This window comes from Corvus kubaryi, unplaced genomic scaffold (genome assembly GCF_017639235.1).
Source record: "Corvus kubaryi isolate FWS band 111438036 unplaced genomic scaffold, C.kubaryi_AGA036_p1.0 137, whole genome shotgun sequence".
NCBI lineage: Eukaryota > Metazoa > Chordata > Aves > Passeriformes > Corvidae > Corvus > Corvus kubaryi.
Window position 1 is genome coordinate 7,648,793 of NW_024580671.1, and position 16,816 is coordinate 7,665,608.

At 37.2% G+C, this 16,816-nt stretch overlaps 1 protein-coding gene across 1 annotated transcript in view; it reads right to left on the minus strand.

Annotated features, from left to right (window-relative positions):
* The window catches only part of TRHDE (thyrotropin releasing hormone degrading enzyme), a 208,797-nt gene that overhangs the window by 29,180 nt on the left and 162,801 nt on the right, over positions 1-16,816 (minus strand). The window contains exons 13-14 of the mRNA XM_042017748.1: positions 2,728-2,875; positions 450-547 (exon numbers count right to left, since the gene is read on the minus strand). Coding sequence (XP_041873682.1) covers positions 450-547; positions 2,728-2,875 — 246 coding nt within the window. The remainder of the gene's footprint in view (positions 1-449; positions 548-2,727; positions 2,876-16,816) is intronic.

The following is a 16,816-nucleotide window of genomic DNA, read 5'->3' on the forward strand; positions in this document are numbered from 1 at the left end:
TACAAAAAACTGCTTCTTATAACAGTGACAGCAACCGGTAGCTGGGCAACATATCAAAGATAATCTGGCTTTACAAATCTCAGTGTTGATTTAATGCCTGCAACAACTGAAGAAACGTCATGGATCAAAAGCAGCCCCCATTTACACTTATGCACTCCTCCCAACTTCTGTGGTCACATGAGCACAAGTTCTTAGAAACCCAGTGTAGTCAGATATTAAGTTAGGGCTTAGGAAATCATGTTCTCTCAACTTAAGAAAGAATTCTTCTTCTCACAGCATCTTTCTGCTCTCCCTACAACCCAGAAAGGAAAGGAAACAGAAAGGAAAAAACAGAAGGGTGATAGAGCTAAGGAATTATGACTGGCTTATGCTAAACATGACTAAATTTTAGGAGCATTTATATAATTATATTCCACAAATAAACAATAAAAACGAAAATATAACAGTACTCATGTTGGTATGATGCTTGAACAAGTGATTTGTTTAAATTGTTTGTTGGCCATCCAAGCTTCAGATACATCGATGCAACTTGTCTTAGAATATACTCCTAAGCAGAAAAAGAAAAGTATATTTAATGTTAAAAATAATCTCTTTTACTTGAAATGGAAATACTGCTGACTAGTGAGGTTTGGTCTCTCTTTTTACCCTCAAATATTGTCCAATTCCAAATACTTAGCAAAGCTACTTGTCCACTTATAATCCTCCTTCACTGCTGTAGTATGAAGGTCTAGAAGAGCTACTAGATTAGATGCCTAGTATAAGACAATTTATTGTTACAAAATCCATGAATTTCAAAACTTTATTACATGCTACTTTGAACTCACAATGTGCAGCTGAAAAATTACAAGAGTGTCAATAGCCTAATTTCTAGTTTGTGGCCAATCTTGACTACACCGTACATGCTCACTTTTAAAAGAACACTGTTTTAATATCCATATCCATGGCAAAAACATTACATGTGTACAGTCAATTGACTTCAGAATACATAACAATGTGGCTGCAAATAAGCTTTGTACACTTAATGACACTATGCTTTAAGTTTAGGCTCCTAGTGTGCTTAAAGTACAAAACAAGCACAAGATCTGTTTTAGTGACTTTTACTTTTTACACAGAGGACATATTTAAATATTCTGACGAGTTTTGAAGAAAACCACTGTCATTGTACTCAGTGTAATCTTTTGCCAGTGGAATTCACCAATTTGAAAACGTGAACTGAGATCTACGGAACCACATAGGAGAGCATCTATTTTATTATTACAGATGCATAGGCATGTATATATGTCACCACAAAAGAAGATTCATACTGCAGCTTTCTCTAGCAGATACGTTATTCTGTGACTAAAAAGACTTTTTATTTCCTCTGCTATCACCTCAGCTTTCAAAACTCCCATCAGTAGTGATAAAACATAACTCGGCTGTGAATTTTACTGGTTTTATTTATTAAAATTGTGTTTTCTTTACACAACCATGTTTAAAAGTGAAATAGCAATGGCAGACTCCTAAGAATTTTTCTTTGCCGTTAACAACAGACTAAATATGCAAATTATTTCAGCAGCATTTTACATTATGGCTCTGGTTTGCATGTAGGCCTGCTCTGCAGGTTCATAAAAATTTCAATGTATCTTTATTAATCTGTAGTGTATGTTCTACAAAAACCATTTTCCATGTCATGAGGTAATTCTGTGCATATGTATGTGTGTATATATATACACACACTCACACATATCTGTATCAATATCTGTATATCTATATCTATATATCTTGTAGAGGTATATATGTACCTCTACATATACACGTACAGTCACTTCTAACTTCCTCCTCTCTGAGCATGGTGCCTATGGTCACACACACAGAGAAACAAATATACATTTAAGAAGAGAAAAGCATCCTTAAGAATTTCAGGCTTTAAAAAGCCCCTGCATTTGAAGGCTTTACAACATTACATAATGTTACCATATATTGGCCATTGAAAATATGTAGACTACATAAAATTCCCAGTGAATAAAAACCCCAAGAGTTCATAATTGTCACTGGCTGCAGTCAAATCTGTGTACTTCATAAACCATGCTTCAGTGTAGCTACAGGTAAATGTTAAAATATTTGCCATGTCTATCTTAATTATCTACTGCGAGCTGTTACTGCTGTCCCTTTGGACGCAATTATGAATGGGCTTTTGACTCAACGGTGATCTAATTCTTGTTAATTAAGGTAACTGCATTGAATTCACCATGGATTTTGGGATGAAATAATGACTACAAATCTTTGCTTCAGTTGCATGTATTCTTTTCAGTTGTGCCTATATTTGCTGTTGTTGCTGATCTTGGGCATCCAGCTAAATATCACCGTGGGGCTCCTCAAAGGGGAAAATCTGGCAATAGAACACTTTGGCTCTTTAAAGTGAAATACTTTACTTGTCATAACATTTTACATGAGGGATAATTACCTTTCCTTCTTCTAGTCATATATGCCTCAAACAACAGTTATCACTGTTCAAATGCAAATGAATCAAAGCTTGATAATTGCTATGTTTAAGTAGAGTAATTAGGAAGAAACTTAATATCCCTAGCATGTTTACAGTATCTGACTGGGGAACAGTTCGAATCTTGACAATAAAAGGAGGGAGTAAGAGGTGAAAGAAAGAAAGGCAGGAAGGACAGATGGAAAGAGTGAGGGGAAGAAAGAAAGGAAGAACTAGAGAAAGAAAAAGAGGAAGGCTGTATCTCTTACATTGAAGATATTGTAGTTTTCTGTACGGTCCAGCAATTTATCTAGAGGATAAAGAGCTCGGCTGGCAGCATGCCAAGGCAGAAAATCTTTTTCTTCTGAAAGGTATCTCATAATCTCCAAAGGAATATTCTGAGGCAAATAACCAGCTCTGCACAATAAAAGAAGCCATTAAATTGGTTTTCAGAAGATATTCACAATGGGGCATAAACTACTTCTTTTTTTTCCCAAATGAAATTAAAATGCAGAAAAACACGATAAACTCATCACACTTTAATGACATAAAAGTCAACCTTATAAAAAACCAGCAACTCGCAGTCTCTCCCAACACATGCAAGCATACTGATTTGATGAAGCAAGGCAAGAACACACATGAAAGAAAACCAGATAAGCTATCTCTTCTTTGAATGGATTCCTGCGGCTATGAAAGACATGAATGAAGAAGTAACTGCCTTGAAGGAAAAAAAAAAAAATTTAAAAAGAAAAAAGATACCCAAAACGAAAGGAAGGTGTTGCTTTGTTGACTTCTAAGACAGAAAGCTGCCTGCATAAAATCAACAACCCAAGGCATTTTGCTTGATGAAACATTTCTAGTGACCATCACCAATTGAAAAGAACTAGTGCTGAAGAAGAAGCTTTAGTTTTACAGTTATTCTCCTCACTCTTTTCTCTCTCCTTTAGAACTGCCTTGTCTTCTATCCACCTTAAGTCACTTTGGAAGGACTCATCCAGTGACATCACTTTGGTTCAGGATGTTCCAGCACTTTGCACATAAAGTATGGGTTTTTTCAGGTGTTTATGAATCAACCAGCTAAAATTTTGTCCCATTCTTTTTCTATCATGAAAGACCTCCCCCTGCAAGTGAAAGGCTGGGGGGGGTGGGGGGGGGCACGCACAGGAAGGGTTTTCAAATAATAGCATTCATTACAAGTAAAATGCAATACAGACACAAGCATTTGACAGCTACTTTAAAAACTGAGTACAGAAAACACCAAGCTTTAGGCTTTGCTCTCACTTTCTTTTTCAGAACAGCATTTTTTCTTAACTATCCAGACTGCAGAAACAAAGTACAACCCTGTGGGTGTGAACTTTCCAGAAACACATTGTCTACTCTTCTTCTGATGCAGGTGTTTAAATCCAAAAGGAGATAACTATCTGCCTAGAGAGGAGATAACGATTCCCTTTCCATTAAACACTTCAAATCAGCAAGGTAGATTCCACAAAGTTCAATTTAATAGGCTACAGTGTGATATAGCTTCAGAGACTAGTTTTTCTCCTTCATTGCAAATTTTCCGTTAATTTCCATCAATGTCTGTGGAAGAAATGCAAACATACGGCAAACAAATAAAATTACACACATTAGTACAGAAATTAATCAATGCATACATGTTAATATGAATTTTTATCTCTGCTGTAATAACATGTTAAAACTGTCTTGCTGAAATACTTGAAATTGTTTCCTTGCAATGTGCACCACATCTTGCTGGCCTTCATTTTTCACATACTCTGTTGGAAGAATTACACTCTGTTCCCTTCATGTTCTCAGGAAAAAAGTGAGTTCATGTAACAGATTTAAAAGTATCTATCCCACCCTCCAGTCTGCTTCATGTCATCTTTGTCCACATTTTATCAGCTCTGTTTTCAACTCCAGTTCCAGCACACACTAAAGCACAAAAAACAAGATCACTTGGGGAGCTCACTGTGCCAACTGAGGAACTGAGCAGATATGAAATAAAAGTGGCAAAGCTTTTAGAGTAGGTAACGGACAAAGTCCAATGTAACTGAAGACAGAAAGTTACTTCATTTTATAGGTCTTGGTTTTGAAGCAGCAGAGTATCATTAAGATGAATTCTATGTCTTAATACTCTAATTCATGGAGCCAGCAGCATGCTGAACTGACTGCAGTTAAAAATTTTGGAGATAATGTTAGCAAAGAGGTAAACTAGCTTAAAGTAGCATATAGGTAGCTAGTTTCTAATAGGATTTGTGATTATTTTTACTGATAATTTGATTGACATGAAAAAGTGTGGAGTAAGGAACAAGAGGAATAGCTCTAGGAAACATGCTGCTTAAGGAATCAACAGATTAATGTTTATTATAGCTGCACTAATGGACATTTAAGTTCATGTTTTGAAATTAAATCTATCTATACTAAGTGCAAAAAGGAAATCAACGCTGCAAAACAAACAGATTATTTCTTTTTAAGCTTAACTTCCCCATAAAGTCACATAAGAAGTGGACTCAAAAATTGATCTCTTAATCCCTAAACTCAGAGCTTCCTAATGAGTTTTGAAATCATGATTTTTGGCTGATGATACTCATCCTGTTCACAACAGAAGCTGCTACTCTCATCACTCACTGCTTCTAACTTCTGAATTTATCACACTATTCAATTCTGCCTGTCTCACACCCTGACTCTCACTTTTCCTATTGTTTCCCTAAGAGTGTAGTGCAAATTACACAAATAGATTTTGGCAAAGTTTGACTTTTTTCCTGTTTATTCCTGACCCTCCTTCTCTGAGTATGACCCTAGAAGAGCTTATGCCCAATATCATCAGAATCACCCCCTCAACCGCATATTAATCAATCCATCCCAAGAGAAGGGATAGGAATGAAGGGAGATTTTTGGGAATGGCATTATTATATAAATTATAACAAATTCATCACTTCAGATCATGATTTAGAGGACAAATGGCTATGGCTGTTAATATTAAACTCTTCTGTCAGCACATCCTGGGCAGTACAGATGCTAAGATGCACCTCTGAGAGAACTTAAGCAGAGACATATCTCAAATCCTCCTACAGTGGCAGTTAAGACAGCCAGTTTCCTGAAGAAAACACAAGTGCATCAGGAACATTACCTTGGCAGAATGTTCTTTATATTCTACACTATTTTATTTCACGGATGCCTACAGAAAACCATGATAGCCCTATTCTTTTACCGTAGTCGCTAAGCCATATTTATGAACTTTTTATTCCAAATACACTGCAGTCCAAGACTAATTGGCACTAAATAGCTTCTGTCAAGAGGTGGTAAGGATAGTTATTGTTTCACCTTTTTGCATAAAAAGTTTACATTCATAGTTGAGAAAACAGGATGTAAGGAGAAACTCTCACCCTAATCATAAAAGAGATAAACCATGAACCATAAAACATATAAGAAGTCCTAAAATCCAGATCACAGATCTAGGACCTGTGAGAAGTGTCCTGGGAGGTAGCATGACTACCATGACAACCAGGTCAGCAGAAAACAGAACCTAGACAAAGCAGTGTGACACTGTGGTGAGCTATGCTCTAATATTCTGCATCTTCACAAAGCACAACTGGTGTCTTAACTTTTGTATTTTAGTACAATCATCCTCTTTTAATTTACACTAAAAGCTTGTCCAGCGCTAAGAGAGACTTCAAGACTCTGCTTTCCCAGGGAATACTGCATTCAGTAAGAAGCACTGGCTCATTTGAACGGTGGCAAACCAGACAAAGGGTGCTGGCATGATTCTAGGATTCTCCTTCATTATCCTGGAAGAACTAGGTTCAAAGATGGTTACAGAGGATCTGGTCAGCAAAAGCATTTATGGAGTAGGACAATAACCAAAATGAGGAAAGAAGGCAGAACAGAGAATGAGTCTGGTCTGAGTATCTCCATGAACTCTGTTGGAAAAACACAGATCTGTAGAAATGTTAAACAGAAATGTTTAACAATAATTATAACAACAGTAAGAAAACTAAAAGTAGCAACCTTCCCATCAAAAGGAAAACTGTAAAATAATTTCCCTGTCATATATTTGCCTAGAAATGTTCACTCAAAGGTACTACAGAGTGTAAATTTAGTAGATACTCTGCACATGCAGCTTGACTTATTACTCTCTCTTTCAACAAAGTCACTGAAGGTCAGTGACAGAAATCCTTATTTTTCTTTTGTCTTTTTAGCCATCAATCATATTGCTATCTTTAAGTCCAGCAAAATTACTGTCAGACATTGCCTGTCAAAGTCCAAATGCATGAAAGTCAGGGCTAAGAGACAAGGTTCTTTTCTAGCCTAGCCATCTTGGAGGAAAATTGAAATATTGTCTGTCACTAGGGGAATAACTGATTATGAGCTATACTGAAACCAGGTAACAAGCATAAACACCACAGAAATACTGTGATGTCCAACCTTGTGTCTAGTCTGAAACAGGCGCAGTTTTCTCTAGGTATGTCTCCAGGAGTCACCTGAGAATCTTAGCAAGCACGTATCTGCACCTAAAAAAATTCTGCAGAGGAACCTGGGATAGTTTTGGCAAGTATCTTAACAGATAAAATAGTTAAACAGTGTTGATACGTAAACAGTGGCTGAAAGCATACTGATGTTCAGGTAAAACATTTATCAAGGGCAAGGTTAAAAAGTTTTGTAAACATTTTTCATCTATAGTTAAAATTAAAATTGAAAGAGCCTTAAGAACTCATTTAGTCGCTCCCTACCCAAAGCACATTCATACCAGTGCCATTCCTGACAGAAACTTTTCTTGCTTATGTAGGCCTCTACCAATGGATAATCCTAAGAACACTACTATTTCAGTACTCCTCTGCCAAGAGGCATGAATAAGAATATCATAGCTCTGGTCCTTTGCCCTGTAACTCTTCACAGAAGAGTACCAACAGATCCATTTCATGTTATAAAATGATCTATTGTTTACATATCTTCAGTATAAACTACAAAAAGCAGACATCCCTCTTTATAGTGTTTCAGATTGGAGCATTTTGATTTGACATCATGGGTCATATAGAAAGCAGCCTAGACTTAAAACAGCCTTTACAAGCCCTTTCTAAGCCAACTTTCCCCATACCAAGTCATTTGAAACACATGAATACAAAAGCAAAATTTAACCAAAAAGATCACATTTAAGACGCTTCATTGCTTTATCAATTTTTATGTAACTGTCCTCACCCATCAGTTTACTAGCATGTCAATCATTCTGTAGCCACCACTACACACAAGCACGTGCTAGAAACACAGAACCACACGAGGTTTGTCTTATTATCTACATTCCTGATTTCACAGTTGCCTGCCAAACTGAAGGGGAGAACAGATCAGGAACATTGACTGGCAAGAAGATCTGCTTTAGTTATTAGACAAATTACCTCTAGACAAACATCCTGTTCAGCAGGTTTTTCATGCCAAAGAAGGCTGCTGATGAACTGTACTGAAAATGTGATCTATCATTTTTATGACAAAGACAGAGGTGGAAAAAGATTTTCCAGAAGTTATATATAAGTATTAAGTGGTTTATGATATCATATCATATCATATCATATAAGCACCAATACTTAGCAAGGTACTATTCTGCTTACCCTGAAGAAGTTGCTATGGTGGCCACTGCAACAGAGAAAAGAGGCAATGAACAGAAAAAGAAAGTACCGAACATGGTAATGAAATCTCTCTCACAAAGAATTCCCAATACAAATCTCATGGCAATGAAAAATAATCTTTAAATTACATGAGCTTTTAATGAGTCAGATAAAAGCAGAATCTAGATTATATTATGAAACATCAGTGCGTATTCAACTGCATTCTGACCTTGATTTGTTCTTTACACTGAGCCACTGAACTTATGGACAGATCCCAGCACATTCATTTTCCCCTTAGGGACAAAGTACCAAATGGTAGTGTAATTGCCAAGGGAAAATTATTACTCTGTTCTGAATTATTTCTATCATAAATCCAGCACCAGTCAAACAGACTCTGTCACAAAAACGACAGGGTTGCTGTACAGTGATGAGAGTCCCACATACAAGGGCACCATAAATCCTTTAGTCCCACCACCCAACAAAGACATTATAAGTCATGTGTTTAAATCAAAATTAGAAAATCCAAGCTGGCAGCAAACTGGTCTGCATTGCTGAAACAATGGAAATGAGGTGATTTACTTGCTGCTGGTTTAAAATTCACCCCGCCTTGTCTGTTTCTTAGAAATGTATAAAACATGACTAGCTTTTTGTCTGGGTAATTTTGAAGGGGTGAAACACAGCTCTTCAGAACGCAGATGTGCAATTCAGATTAACATCATTTCTGTTTCTGTTTCTGTGCAATATATGAATAATTAGACTACACTCATTAACTCCTAAAGAGACAGTTTAAAACAAGTTGGGATTCTTAATAATTGATTCATTCTTTTACCTTAACAGTAAAGTGTGTGGATTAGAATAACTCACAGAGAAACTTGGCACCAGTTTAACTATATTTAACTGTATCTGCCTTTTTCATTTTTTCAGGACCTATCAAGGACTGGTGTCTCTACCAATGTATTCAGGATATTCTTTCCCACAATGCTTTAACAACAATTCCTTGATGGCTGAGTAAAAACATATATGTTGAACCCTGACATGTCAAAAAACTTTGGGCAAGGTGAGCCATACAACAGGGAAATTAACTGGTAGTCAGAGATTTCCCCTTCCACTCCTGCAAGGCTAGAAGTCAATGATATTAAAAACTTAGGATGACTGGCATCCATGTTCAACCACAGAACCTGGAGAAAGAATGTTTTCTCATAGAAAACTAATGGGCAATCTTTAAAAAAGGCCCTGTGATCTCCAGTATCAAAGAATAATCTACCTCACCCTTCCCTCCCAGGGTTGCCTTTATATAAGGACCATGTAAGAACTTGATTTTTCTAAGACACCGAAGTGACCTGATGGAGGCATTATGATCTGTACCAGCTATGGATTTCCACATAAACAAGACAGGAATGCACATCTGCTCTTTGATGAATGCAACGGCAACTTTTGGCTTACAAGCTCATTTTATGAAATAAATTTAATTAGCATTCAATCTCTCCAACATTAAAAGATTCAGAGAATAAGACAGTTTTCAGTGAAGCCTGCTTCTCAGTATGTTTTCTTACATGCAAAATATTTAAGGACTCTTCAAGTGACATTCAACTCCACACAAGAGCATTTGAAGCATCCTACAAAGAATAGTTCAAATTCAATGTAATTATCACAGTATTATGTGGCTTAAATTATCTTGCACAGTTGTAGAGTTGCCACATAAGCAAAGCCTAATATTAATTTGAATTACTCACCTCTGTTGAAAACAGAAAAAACCCTCAAATCTAAACCCCTCTATGCTTGTAAAAATGCAACAAAAGAATTCCTTCAAACTGTAGTTCACAATCTCTCCTTTCCTCTTCTTCCCCATATGAAAGAAAAATTAATTAAAAAGGCATAGTACAAGATGAAAAGGAATAATCTTACTGCTAAAAATTAAGGCTATGCAGTAAGTTATGTCATGTTTTTCATCATCATGAAACCATGATTTTTGAGAAGTATGTAATTCACAGAGTTAAATTAAGTAAAGAAATTTGAATGTATTTCAGGGGCTAATAGACATCAATTCCAGATGACTCAATTATTATAAGTGTTATTTATTTTCTTTCTTGGTGATTTTTGTTGGGAAGGGTAGAATGAAACAGCTCTTCTATTCATTAAGTTGTCAACAGGTGACGGTATCTATGAGAGCATGTTTGAGCAGAATCAAAATTGAGTTAGTTTATTATTATGCACAATACTTTTTCAGCACTCTCTTTTGTCCTGATCTAATGTTTATAATTTCCATATCAGTCAGCCAAGTGAAATATGTGCTTAAAAGCTAGAAATTTCATATGGATAGCATAGAATTCTGATCTTGAGAACACACATGCAATTCCAATTTTGTTTGCCAGAATACCTACAGAATTGGACATTACTTTTCTAAAGGCAATTCCCAATAAACATATTTATAATAAAAAGATTCTCTGAAATTCTCTTAAACCCTCACCTATTCTCTTATCTCCATTTTGCAGAGAGAAAGAAGACACAAACATTTAAGTGATTTCACCAAGATCACCTAGGAAGGCTACAGCAGAAACAGCATCCCAGGTTTCTTCAGTCCCTGTGCCTTAGTCATAACACAGCCCTTCCTGTCATTTATTGCTTGATTTCTGGGTAGAGGAAAACACACTTCTAGCCAGGTAGAAAGGATCCATTACAACATTCAAGCAGACAGAGCATACATGGACAAAGACCAGACCTCCTCTAGACAACAATCCTGGTCAACGGCAATCAGATAAACACGAAAAGTAGGATCATTTCTGAGAAGCAACAGTGCAGTCAGGTCTAAACAGCAGGCAAAGGAGTGAGTATGATAGCAGACTTCTTTCTTTATACTAGTGAGGCATCAGTATTGTCTTTTATAACTAGAAAAGTTGGTTTATGCCTTCATTCATATATCCTTTGTTGATGCTGGGAAAGTCAAGTTGTTTAGATCAGCACCTCCAGCTTCTCCAAGTGGCTTGTTTTTGCTATCTTAACCAATGTAGCAGAAGGATCTTTTGCTCTCCATATTAGTCCTGTCGGACCCACAGAAACTAAAGTAATCGGGTTCTGGCGTAAGGGTAAAGAGTCAAAAAACCTGCTTGTTTTGAGAGGACAGTTGAGGGAGGTAGAGACTAGGATTGATCAGGCAGCTGTGGGGAAGAAAAAGGGCTATGTAGAAGTCCCAGGGAATGGATGTATGCTTGCTATGAGAGGATAGGGCCCTCACAGAATGCCACAGGTTTCAAGGTTGTACAAAGACTTCCCCCTGCCCCACCAACACAGATTCCTGAAGCCCTATTTTCAATTCTTAGCTCTGTTTCCAGTATTTGAAGTAGCGAAAAAGCCTTCAGAAAGCTCCACTCATGACACTAGTCTTCTTGTTTCATCTCAAACTCAAGTATTATTTTGAAGCATAATTCAGACCTGGTTCAATTAATGTTCCCAAAACAAATCTCACAGACTGTTCCCTTGCTCTGTCATTACACAGCAGTCCCTGGCACCTGCACAGCAACAAGGATACAAGCTGACTTCAGAGACCAGCTTCAAATCTAAGAGACTAAGACTATGTGGTAAAAAGACAATGAGTTAACAAGCATTAGCTAAAAATAACTGTCACTCCCTTGAAACCAGAGTCAAGTCTTCCTGACAGTTTATTCTGGGTGTGGCCAAGAATAGAGTTAATGTAGTTTACACGAAAAAACAATTACTGCTATAATTATTCAGAAGTACCAGAAATAATTTAGGCAAATTTTGCTGGGATATGACTAGACAAAGACCTTCCCTCTGCACTAAACGCTTTGCAGTCAGATTACAGCGCTGGATTTTAGTACGTGCTGAAGAGTCTTCAACTTTTTTCCTGTCTCAGCAGGTATTTCTATCTTTCAAGACGCTATCACAGCACCAACACTTCCCTGGAATGTGCTGTACAATTGGCTTTACTGCCTTTAGCTATGTAACAGGATCAGATGCACAAATGATACATACTACAAAAGCAGAATTGACTTTTCATGTGCTTAGTTGCAGGAATTGCTTTGATTCCTCTTGTTACAAACACATGCAAATGTTAGCTGAAACATGTATCTCCACATAAAGCAGATATCAATGCTGTGATATGTCACAAAACGTATGGTCTGACGTGCAGCATATGGAATGAATGATGGCAACCTTAAAATAATTGTAACTTTCTATTTTCTCTAAAAATGGCACAGCTACTTTAGCCCATTGAGAGAGTATTTATGTCAAAAGGAACCCAAGAACTTCTGAAGGAAACTACACTTAAATCAATTGCTAGCGAACCATCACCAAAATTTACCTGACAGCGAATGGGAGTTACTATGGCGTCTGCTGAAATAATTCAGATGAGGCCTCATTTATTAAAATAGTAAATCTATACCACTATTAATCAAGCGTGATACAAAGTATTGATCTAATACTCACTCCCTTAGCTGGTACTCAGAGGCACTAATTAAGGGAGCTGCATAACACATCTCGTTTTCCTCTGTGTTGAACTATGAGAAAGTGCAATCAGGAGTAAAGGCGAAGGCTGGAGTAAAACAGCAGTTCACTCATTTAAATGGATCCTATATGACTGTTTCTGAATATCCCAACAAAACAAGGTCAACAACCCTGAATGTGGCTGTTGAAATTTTGAAACATTTTGAAGTACATTAATTGCGCTGAGAATTTCTGTCTTTGTCACCCACTTACTATCCAGACCCAGCATTTCACATGGGCCCTCAAATGCCTTGACTTCTCCTGACATTACACTGAACAGGACTTGAAGTAACACACCCAAGCGTAATATGGAACCAATTAGCCCACTTATATTGGAAGACTTCAAATGCTACAAGAAATGAAATCTTAATCTCTGTGAAGGAAAACAGCAATAAAGATCATTTCAACTCCATAGTTCAGTTTTGTTATGTGTGGCAGCTGGTATGAGGTCTGTAGCTCAGACCCAGGAAGCCGTGACCGGTCCAGAGAGATGGCCCTGCGAGGAACCGTCTTCCAGGGACCATGCAGCTTTTCCTCAGCCACAGGAGTGCCTTTGCAGAGAGGGGCCTGCTTCAGCAGGATAACAGCTCTTTAGTGATTTTCAGCTAGTGATTTCAGCTCTTGCTCTGAGAGGCAATCTCCAGGCCAGACCAGGAAAGAGAGACGAGAGGCCCGTGTGGCATTCCCACATAGGTGACTTTATTGTCCTGCACCTGCGAAAGGTGGCCAGTGACAGGCTTGCTCTCCCGACTCAGCTAGCCGGGCTTCTTTTATGGGGATACAAAGGTGGGTGTGAGAGGGCAAAAGCCAATGGGTTACAAAGGATCTACATAGGGTCTCCCAGAGGATCATGGTTTTGTGTCCTTTCTCACTGTAACAGAAGAGTTCTGGCCTTTCTAAGGGGGGCTTGCTGGGAGATTGTGTAATCTCCTCCTATCTCAGCAGGCTTCCTCCCAGGGCAGGGGCTGGGCAGGCTCCACAGTTATGCATATATTTCCACCATGTATTTCAAGAAAACATTTTTCCAATTTAGCAGCAATAATTCTGGATTTTATATGGAAGTGTATGAACTATAGGCTTAGTTACACAATATCTCTCAGTTTCCAGAAATAAGACCAGCTAATCATTATGTGGGGTAGTGTTGCCTCAGGTGGCTGAATGGATAAAATGTTTTTGCCCCAGTGTCAAGACTCCACAGCCAGGAATTAATTTTTTTAAGAAACAATAAAATAGGGGATCCTAAAGACATGATTCTCCAGATCCAAAACGCTATACTTGATTAAGTGAGATTTACTTTTTAAATTAATTCCTCTTTACAAGTTGGTGAGAAAGTGATATGGAGTCAGCATTAGCTTCCTTCAGTATTTTATTTCTGGAATCAACCTTGGAGTCAAATGCACCAGCTGTTAAAGACAAATTTGTGTCAAGGGAGATAATTTGGATTTATATATTGAAAAGTAGGTTGGTACTGCCTTTTCCCTTGCCCTCAGACTTGGGTTTTATAGAATCAGCAGAACTCACAGCTTGGAAAGAAACAAGTCACAAAGAATTGTTTAACAGCAGGAAAACAATCATCATAACTCATCATATATCTATTTGCACCAGGATCCTGGTTTTGGTCTGGTGTATGAAATTCTGATAGAGAGGAACACTTACGAAGGCCATCTACAGCATGGAAATCACTTAGTTCACAGAAAATTTTGAAGGTACATTTTTTTCTTGTTACTCATTTCTGATACAGCTCTCGATATTTGTGAAGCCTACAGGGGCAAGCTTCATCTGAACAGACTACAGTTCAGTCTGCCCCTAATCTGTGCAAGGAAATGGACAGCACTCCAACACACTCATCCATCCTTGGAGCAAAAGAACAATTATCAACAACACCGCTTCATGCTTGCTCATTCAGTGCTTACAGAACTGGAAACAGCAATAGCTATTTTAGATGACAGTAAAAGAGATATTCACAGTCACATCTGATTCAACACTGGTTAACATTAAATATAGACCAGACCTATTTCTTTCACATAATACTACATTAAGTCAACCAGTTTAATGAGGGAAATCTTTTATGAAGATTTAGAGCCCATCAAGGAAGAACCAGGGGTGACACAACACTCCTAACATTGAGTAATTGATCTTATCCTATGTGGTTAAGTGGTTTTGAGAGGTCAGGCGCATGTTTCTCTCCATTAACTGTCAGTGCACTACAAGGTGAGAATGTCAGATTTACAGGTCTACCTTTGGGATGCCTAAAGTAAATTGGGAGGCATCCCACCTCATATACTCACTAACCAACCCCTTATCATAAGGAAAGAGAAAGACGTGAGAATTTGACAACATTATTCACATTCTTATGAAACAGTGCGACCTTTGTTATTTATTGTGACACTGCTTATTGGAGCTCTCTGAACTGTCCTCTGCTCTGTTTAAGGTTAGAAGAGAACCACAGTTCTGTTTGTCTTCTCGTGGCTTCTGGGCTTTCTCAGTCAATGTTAACTAGTACAATTTACTAGAATCCACACATTTTTAGATTCTACTGAAACTTCATACAAACAAAAGATAAAGAATCTTCAAGAAGAAGGGAAGAGGGAATTTCAAGGTGCTATTCTTGCTCAAGAATGTGGGACATGAATTTCCATAAACTATGTTCTGTAGCCAAGGCTACTGCTTTTCAGATCTTAAGGGTATGTGCATGCACTACAGCTTTAAAATCTGAAAAACAAATAAGTTGTAACTTTCTATTGTTATTATTCCACTCAACTCTCCTTGATGAATGTTATACAAACCAAAATACAGCAAGAAGGAAGACGAAGGAATGTATTTCCATATAAAATGGACAAAAACGTATGAAATTAAAGCTATAGAGCTTAAAATATTCCTTTGTAGTATCAATTCATTTATGTTGTTTATTTTCAAGCAATCACTATGCTGGACAGTAAAAGGATAATAAACATTTCAGAGAAATGGAACCAAACACACCTTTACAAAATAAAATGTGGTGTTCCAAAATAATTTATATGAGCACTTTTTTTCATTTTTCTCCAGATCTAAATATTAAATTTTACTAAAGAGAAGAACTGCACTCATTCCACAAACAAAATCAATTAGCAGTATAACAACATAGAAATAATCATATTAGGACATACAATATTGTAACAGTGGAAAATTGAGTCAAATCTTTTTGGTATTTTCTGTATCAAGTTCAACAGCACACTAGGAAGTACTTCAGCAGTTTCTAAGAACGACAGGGTATTTTGAAGAAATACAGGCTCTTCAGTACAGTAAAAAGAACTGTTTACATAAGAAATAATTTTTGAAAGGATCAGCATGAATGTAAAAAATTATGTTTTAATTTTTGCATTATTTTATCACTGAAAATAATAGCTAGGGATTAGAATTAAAGTATCCACAGTTCTCCTCTCTCTCAAAACATGCATGTTTACAGTCGTAGACAAGAAGATAACACATCATTGCAACTAGGGACCAAAACTGAGGACTGAATTACTGTTAAAAACAGCCAGATGATCATTAACAAAACAAAGTCAAGTTTTTATAATGTAAAATCTTTTGAAAGACTTCACAATGCTCTAGTGCAGTTACCTCTGAAAAGGTGCAGGATCCAGTATCCTCATGAAAGTACTTTGGAAAATTAGTGGGGAATGCATTACTCATCTAATCTTTTGAGTGGTTTTTAGATAGATGAGACTTGGCCAGACAACATAGGTTGGGTCTTCAATCAAGACCTCACTTTAATTCTTCATGAACAAGACATCCTAGAGCACCGACTCAACACCGACTCACCTACAAAAATTGGCTTAAGAAACAGCTTTTTAAAGGATCTAGACTTTCAGGGAAGTCTAGCCACATCTGACTGCATTCAGTGCATGGAAAAAGAAGATGCCACACTGACTCTGTATAACTGCACACTACTTCTGAAGTGTCAAAATCAAACACAATTGGAACAGATTATGACATTTTACTCAAAATTTGGTAGTTCTTCTAATAGTCTAAATATTTCAGAATAATCTGCAATATTCTCCTAGACAGAGAGTAGACAAATCATGGTCTACTGAAATCTGATGTAATGACCTATTTCTAGCTCTTTACTGTTATCAATGGGAAGATGTCACAAAGCAAGAATGAAGGGCAGTGCCAAAAGCAAATGCATACTCCTTTCCCTATGATATCTCCTTCCCTACTACATCTCTGGACTGTTAAGTAAGTGCTAATCACTACTTTATGTCAGCAGCAGGAACAGAGTGGT